The 8556-nt window shown below is 43.4% G+C and overlaps 1 protein-coding gene across 2 annotated transcripts in view; it reads right to left on the bottom strand.

Moving 5' to 3' along the window:
• Positions 1-8556, bottom strand: part of LOC122562330 (phosphoribosyl pyrophosphate synthase-associated protein 1) — a 53953-nt gene continuing 45397 nt past the window's right edge. The window contains exons 7-10 of one of the 2 annotated variants that reach the window (XM_043715204.1): positions 8381-8425; positions 3422-3492; positions 808-954; positions 1-159 (exon numbers count right to left, since the gene is read on the bottom strand). In XM_043715204.1, coding sequence (XP_043571139.1) covers positions 1-159; positions 808-954; positions 3422-3492; positions 8381-8425 — 422 coding nt within the window. The remainder of the gene's footprint in view (positions 160-807; positions 955-3421; positions 3493-8380; positions 8426-8556) is intronic. The other variant, XM_043715205.1, reaches the window with a different exon arrangement.

Raw genomic sequence — 8556 nt, 5'->3', positions numbered from 1 at the left:
CTAGTCATCAACGGTGATGTTGCGAAACAGGTAGGACATGGATTCCCCGTTGTGGATGCGACGAATGGCTTCAGACAGTATCATACTGACATCGACAGTTTTGATCTTGGGACACTGCAGTTTCTGCACTTCGTGAGGGATGGTATTGGTTACAACCACCTTCAGGGAAAAGGAGAGGTAACTGATATTTATACTTGAGAAACTGGAGTACACGGGAAACAGAATCAAAGTGGTGAACACACTTTTGTAAGAGTGGAGTGGCTTGCACTTTGTCCTACACGCTTCAGAACTGAAAGCATATAGGTGAGTTTTTACAACTGTACAAAACAAAAGGCAGTGTACAGGGGAGTGAACAGCCAACATGAGAGCATGTCCAGGAAATAAGCGCTCAGTGAATGTAACAAAACATTTAACTTGCACTGCAGGCTGACATTGAAAGGAATTACATTTTAGAAAATAACGTAGCAGGAGGCTCAACCTTAAACTAAAACACGATCGGAAATATTAACATCTGAGGAAACTCTTAGTTCTTTCCTCCTCAAAACTTCTTCAGCTCCCTGTTAATTGTACTCTAGTTACACTTGTAAAGTGCCTTGCAACATTTTGATATTAAAAAGGACAGCATGACATTTCTCACAAGCTGCTAGCTAACTCCATCTTCACCGGATGGATCTGCAGACACAACCCAAAACTAGTTCACATCCACAGTTACACATCTAATAGGACACCGAGAACAAGTACGGGGCTTCTTAACTCCTCACTCACTGCCTAGAATTCAGTCAGATACAAGGATAATAAAGTCCATACCTCATTAATGGCTGACTCCTCAATCAAACAAGGGGCATCAGCAGAAAGAAGACCATGAGTAGCCATGACATATATTTTATATGCACCCCTCTCCTTCAGAATCTCAGCAGCTGCTACAAAACCATCAACGTCATCGATAATATCATCCTGTTCAGAAGCAAGGTATTATTGCGTTTTTGTTTGGGGGGTGGGGGGGAAATGAAGAGAAACAGCTGTAATCAGTATAACTTCAGTAAACAGCTCCATCCTACATTCCAGAGAAATATTACCACAGCTTCACTTTATAAACATCTATCATTTATTTAAGTACCACTACCCAGGATCAGCTTAATTAGCCATTTACTACATTTACAGAATCTTGCGCCATATAAAATCACCACATAAACGCAACTGGTTTCTTCCTTTAAGATCAGTCTTGAGCATTAATTGCAGATTTTCCATCTATGATCAGTGAAGCTCCCAGGGCCTAACTCGGTGCCACCTGCAGTGGAACCATTTAGAACATAGAACATTACAGCGCAGTACAGGCCCTTCGGCCCTCAATGTTGCGCCGCCCTGTCATACTCATCTGAAGCCCATCCCACCTACACTATTCCATCTACATCCATATGCCTGTCCAATGACTACTTAAATGCACTTAAACTTGGCGAATCTACTACTGTTGCAGGCACAGCATTAGCTACAAATCCCTCAGCCTTTCCTCGTAAGACATTGCTTCCATACCAGGCAACATCCTAGTAAATCTCCTCTGTACCCTTTCCAAAGCTTCCACATCCTTCTTATAATGCGGTGACCAGAACTGTACACAATACTCCAAGTGTGGCCGTACCAGAGCTTTGTACAGCTGCAGCATAACCTCCTGGTTCTGGAACTCAATCCCTCTATTAATAAAGGCCAAAACACTATGCCTTCTTAACAACCCTGTCAATCTGGGTGGCAACTTTCAGGGATCTGTGTACATGGACACTGAGATCTCTCTGCTCATCTGCACTCCCAAGAATCCTATCATTAGCCCAGTACTTTGCATTCCAATTACTCCGTCCAAAGTGTATCACCTCATACTTGTCCACACTAAACTCCATTTGCCACCTCTCAGCCCAGCTCTGCATCCTATCTATGTCTCTCTGCAACCTACTACATCCTTCGTCACTATCCACGACTCCACCGACCTTAGTGTCGTCCGCAAATTTACTAACCCACCCTTCTAAGCCTCATCCAGGTGATTTATAAAAATGACGAACAGCAGTGGACCCAACACCGACCCTTGCGGTATGCTGCTAGTAACTGGACACCAACATGATAATGTTCCATCAACTACAACCCTCTGTTTTCTTTCAGCAAGCCAATTACTGACCCAAACTGCTATGTCTCCCACGAGCCCATTCTTCCACATTTTATATAATAGCCTACTGTGGGGAACCTTATTGAACGCCTTGCTGAAATCCATATACACCACATCAACCGGGTCTCATCTACCTGTTTGGTCACTTTGTCAAAAAACTCAATAAGATTCGTTAGGCACGACCTACCCTTCACAAAACCGTGCTGACTGTCCCTGATCAGATTATTCTTTTCTAGATGGTTATAAACCCTATCTCATAACCTTTTCCAACACTTTACCAACAACTGAAGTGAGACTCACTGGTCTGTAATTACCAGGGTTGTCTCTACTACCCTTTTTGAACAAGAGAACCACATTTGCTATCCTCCAGTCCTCAGGCACTATTCCTGTAGACAATGATGATTTGAAGATCAATGCCAAAGGCTCTGAAATCTCTTCCCTTACCTCCCAGAGGATCCTAGGATAGATCCCATCCGACCCAGGGGACTTGTCTATTGTCTCACACTGCAGTATTTCTAATACCTCTTCCTTGTGAACCTCAATCTTTTCTAGTCTTGATGCAAGTATCTCTGTATCTTCCTCGCCAACATTTTCATTTTCTATAGTGAACACTGTCGAAAAATATTTATTTGTGTTTAGTTTTAAAACTAAACACAACTAAAGTTAATCTCACTAGCAGTGGTCACAATTGAGGTGCCAATGTGGTGAAGTTATGAAAAGCAAAAGCACATACTCCCCACTACTAGCACAGCTGTGAGCACCAACTGCAAAATGTACTGTAGCAACTCACCAAGGCTCCTTTGACAGAACCTGCAAAACCCATGACCATTGTAGTTAGAACGACAAGGGCAGCAGATGCCTGGGAACACCACTACAGATAAGTTCAGCTCCAAGCTGCACACCACCCTGATATGGAAATATATACCATTCCTTCAGTGTCACTGGACCAAAATCCTGGAACTGAATCCCTTCCAAACAACAATCCCCAAAGACTGCAGCAATAACTCACCACCACACTCCTCGTCAGAGATGGACAATATATGCTGGTCTGGCCAGCAACTCCCCTATTCCATGAACATATAGACAAGACCTTGACCAGAGGTTGCTGAGATTCTTGTATCTTGTACTGATGAGCAGTTGCTGTTTCATCTTCAACACAGTCTAATGAAGAAACTATTCACTTTGGTTCACTTAGTCAGAGACGCACCAGTCACTCAGGTCTATCTGAAAATACCAGTGATAAATAAGAAATGTGTAGGAGTCCATTCTTACCACGATGATGGCTATTCTTCCACCAACATCTCCAACTACTGTGATAGGCGGCTTTTCTTTTGGCATCATCACTACGCAATGCAAAGAGACAAGATATTTAAGTCAGGTAGTTTTAGACCAAATCCAATCCCAATTAATTCCCTCTCTGGGAGTGAAACAAAAGGCACATTCCACAGAAGTAGCATGTTTGAGACACCATTTCATAAATTCTCTCAGAAGGTAATGCATAATATGATTTATAGACAAGACTGTGACATATAATAGAACCAGACATGGTGGCAAGGGGTTTCGTTATAATTTGGCCATTGGGATGCTTTGCAGCTGTGCGTTAATCCTAATCCTGAACCTATCAGGGGCTCCTGTCTCAATTCCCTTAAACTTGAATACTTGATAACTACTAGTTTCCCTTTCTCTACTGTAAACAACTCCAAGCCCTTAAACCTCCCATGCACACCACCCTGATTTGAAAATATATCACCATTCCTTCAGTGTCACAGTCAAAATCCTGGAACTGAATCTCTTCCAAACAACAACTCCCAAAGACTGCAGCAACAACTCCGCACCACACTCCTGGTCAGATCTCACTCACAGGGTCATATGTCACAGAAAGAGAGAGCTTCAACCCATCAAGACCATTCTGGTCAAAAACAATCACCGGACTATTCTAACCCCGTTTTCCTGCACGTGGCCCGTAGCCTTGTATTCCCTGGCACTACAGCTGCACATTTAAATGCTGCTTCAGTGTAATGAGGGTTTCCTGTCGACACCACCCTTACACAGAGTTCCAGACTCCCACCACACTCTGGGTGAAGTATTCCCTTACATTTCCTCTAAATCACCTGATTCTTACTTTAAATTTACAACCCCATCATTGATTTTCTCCACAAAGGAGAGAAGTTTCTTCCCGTCTACTCTGTCCTCTCTCAATGCCCTGTGCTCTATGGAAAACAACTCCAGTCTGTGCAATTTCTCTTCATAAGGCAAACTCTTCAGCCCAGGTAACATCTTGGTAAATCTCCTCTGCCCCCTCTCCAGCTCAATCACATTTCCCCAGAATGTGGATTCCAGAGAGCTACACACAATCCTAACCAACTTTACACAGTCCCAAGCATCACTGCCCTGCTCTTTTACACTATGCCCTGTCTAATAAAGGCAAGCGCACCATACACCACATTAACCACCTTATCTACCTGTCCTGCTACTTTCAGGGACAGCATTAAGGGACTGGGTGATATGAACTCCAATGTTCCTCTGATTCCTCATGCTTCCCAGAGTCCTCCTATTCATCACAGTATTCCCTTGCCTTGCTTGTCATTGCTAAGTGCATTATCTCTCACTTTTTCTGGATTGAATTCCACTTGTCACTTATCAGCCCATCTGACCAGTCCATCTATATCTTCCTGTAATCTCAGGCTATCCACCTCCTCACTATTTACCACCCCATTAACTGTTGTACCATCTGCGAACTGACTGATCCAGCCTCTTATGTTCAGGTCAAAACCATTTCTGTAAATCATGTGGTACCTGGACATGGGTTTCCCATCACAGAAACACCCCTCACGTCACGCTGTTCGGCCAATTCTGGATCAAATTTACCAAATTTCCTTGGATCCCATGTGCTTTGCTTTCGTTCTCCCATGCAGGACTTACTAAAAACCTTGCTGAAGTCCAAGTAGACTGTGCCAAATGTATTAGATTAGATTACTTAGTGTGGAAACAGGGCCAACAAGTCCACACCAAACCTCCGAAGAGCAACCCACCCAGAACCATTCCCCTACATCTACCACTATGGGCAATTTAGCACGGCCAATTCACCTGACCTGCACATTTTTGGACTGTGGGAGGAAACCGGAGCACCCGGAGGAAACCCACGCAGACACGGGGAGAATATGCAAACTCCACACAGTCAGTTGCCTGAGATGGGAATTGAACCCGGGTCTCTGGCGCTGTGAGGCAGCAGTGCTAACCACTGTGCCGCCCTCATTGATTGGAATATAGAGGAGGCAAAGGCTGAGTGGTATTATCGCTGGACTGTTCATGCAGAGAGACAGGTAATGTTCTGGGGATATGGGTTTAAATCCCACCATGGCAGAAAGCAGAATTTGAATTCAATTTTTAAAAACCTGGAATTAAAGGGTCTAATGATGACCGTGAACTTATTGTCAATTGTCATAAACACCTATTTGGTTCATTAAAGCCCTTTAGGGAAGGAAACTGCTATCCTTACCTGCCTGGCCTACACGTGACTCCAGACCCACAGCAATGTAACTGCCCCTCTGGGCAATTAGGGACTGACAATAAATACTGGCTTAGGCTATGATGTCCTCACCCAGTGAATGAATAAGAATAAAATCTTAAGAACCTGGTCACCTCTTCCAATAATTCATTGTAGTTGGTCAGACATGACCTTCCCTGAACAAAACCTGACTCTTCATAATTAAGTCCTGCCCCTTCAAATGCACTTTTAATTCTGGCCCTTAGAACTGCTGCCATTAGTTTCCCCATTACTGAGGTTATACTGATTTCCTGGTTGGTCCCTTGTGCCCTTTTTGAATGATGGTCCCGCATTAGCTATCGTCTATTCCTTGAGCACCTCTCCTGTGGTCACTGAGGAATTGAGAATTGTTGCCAGTGTCTGTTATTTCCTCCCGTCCCTCACTCAACGGCCTGTATTATGCTTCATCTGGCCCTGGACATTCACTGACCTTTAAACCTGCGAGATTACTCAGAACCCCTTCTCTGTTTAGCACAGTCCTTCTCCCTGATTTCTATATCAATATTATCCCTCTCGCTACTGAACACCAACACAAAGTATTCATTTAGAACCCTACCTACATCATCTGGCTCCATATAAAGTTATCCCTGAGCTCCTTAAGGGGTTCTTGTTTCCCTACTTCTCCTTTAGGTTTGGGCATCATCACTAACACCTTCACATCTTTGTTACACAGCAGCAAACAGGATTGAAGGGCTAGACCCTATCAAGACTTTATATAGAATCATTGCCTTGAGATCTCAGCCCTTGTCTGGTCGGTCTCCCTTTATTAAAACACTGCTGTATGCAGCAAAAGAATCTTCAATTACAGAAAGGAAAAATACACAGAAACAAAGCTCTATTTCCTTTACATTCTGGATCTCTCTTAACGTGAACAGAAATGAGTCAAGATTAGAGTGCTAGATCCAGGCAGTGCCACAATTAGCCCTGTTGTAGAATGTGCATTTTATTGAACTCCAGCACATTGGGAGATCTAATCCACTGCATGCATTAAACATGTGGCATAGTTAAGATTCCTTCAATCAATACCACCCAATGCACTAAGAATGAGAATGGAGAGAAGCCGGAAGGCCTTTTCAAAACAACAATAACGGAAGGTTTGGGTCATCCGTGGTTAATCTCCAGCCGCCTCATTCATTGCTTATCCAGCACAAATGCAAAGAAACCAAACCCAATTTCCCAAAAGCTCTCACCACCCTAACAAAAGCCAAACATACAACACCCAGCAATCACTCTCAGGTACTGCTCCAGTGTTTGCTGTGTGTGGCATATGCAATGGTCAAGCCTCATTGCTACAAACCCAAGCACAATCGGCAGATCAAGCTCACAAACTGTTCACCAGAACACACCAGGTTTGTAATAATGAGTTTTGGAACTGTGCAGCATGGGAAGGATTTGATGGACATGAGGGCTCTGAACTACTCCCCATCCTTTTCCAAAGCTGAATGCCTGTGCCCTTCATAAATGTCCCTTCTCAGGTACTCCAGGTGAAATGTCACAGAGAACAGCTGTGGAAGTATAATGGCCCAGTCCTGCACAGTATTTGAAACATGCAACAGATAGCTAATCACAATAGCAGGAAAGCAGAACAAAATGTGTGTAAAAGACCACAGAGCAGAGCAAACACTCATCCGTTACTTCAGAGGTTTTAAATGCTCCTATTTCAAGGCCACTGGCACACACCTAACACCCCCTCCCCCCTTCCTTCCCCATGTGGACTGCCCAAAGGAAACACACTTGTTATTGGCAGACTAGCTTTAGAATGTCCACCAACAGGAACACCATCCCAGCGAATCAAAAAGCCAAGACAAAATCTGACAACCTCTCAGTGCCCCTTGTATATGAAAATTCAAGTTATTACAGAGTCCCCGCACTGCCATGGGTCAAGCAGAGTTACTGTCAGGCACTGGTCACAAATCAGCAATAACAAAATGAACGCAATGCTCTGGTTAAGCAGTTCTTCTTGCCAGTGTTTGACCTTTACATTTTTGTGAAGGATGAAAATTCCAACAAATTTTGAAAGTTGACCAATAACCTTTGACCTCCATGCACATGGGAACAATCAATACCTCCTGAAAAGGTACGTTATTCAAAGGCTACAGAGTATACAGGCAACCTAAACATGGGATTGTAACGTTTGCTACTATCAGTGCAGCAATGAGCAAGAACTGAATGGATATATAAAATATAAAGGTGCAGGTCCTTAAGGGACAAGATGTTCCATATGCACCTGCAAAGCGCAAACTTCACGCCTGGCTCCTTTCAGAGAAGTCGTTTGTTACCAGTCTGACAGTAATGTCCCAAAAGAGAAACCTGTTCTCTCTCCACCCCCCCACCTATGCTCAGAACCATTGCACGTGCCCAGCAGTCTCAATTTTCAAATATTCTGTGGCTATACTTAAGATTTCTGTATGTCGACACTGCTATAAGGGTAGTGTGTTTTTTTTTTGAAAAACAAATTCCTTATTTGAATAGCAGGACACTCAACGCTATGGTCATTCCATACATTTAGAAGTAGTGCACAAAATTCTGCTTCACTGGCTGTTGAGTCGGACACTCAAGGCCTCTTCACAAGTTGTTTGCCCATTCACACATGCAGTTAATAAGCTGGAAATCACAAACAGCCCTGTGTATCTCAGATTCAGGCCTCGCCCAAAAATTAAAACAGAAGAATTATACTCTCATACTTGGAAGCTCAATGCCAGGAAACGGAACTTGCAGCCTATGTATCGCTAAAAGCACAAACGTACAAAGGCAGAACATAAATTAATAAAACAAAACAGAAAAAGTTATAGTACAACATAATCTGAAGGACTAAAAGCAATGGTGTCAAACAGACAGAAACCTGCCATATTCCAGATGA

This window comes from Chiloscyllium plagiosum, chromosome 24 (genome assembly GCF_004010195.1).
Source record: "Chiloscyllium plagiosum isolate BGI_BamShark_2017 chromosome 24, ASM401019v2, whole genome shotgun sequence".
Lineage (NCBI taxonomy): Eukaryota > Metazoa > Chordata > Chondrichthyes > Orectolobiformes > Hemiscylliidae > Chiloscyllium > Chiloscyllium plagiosum.
This window is presented reverse-complemented; position numbering and strand designations above follow the sequence as displayed.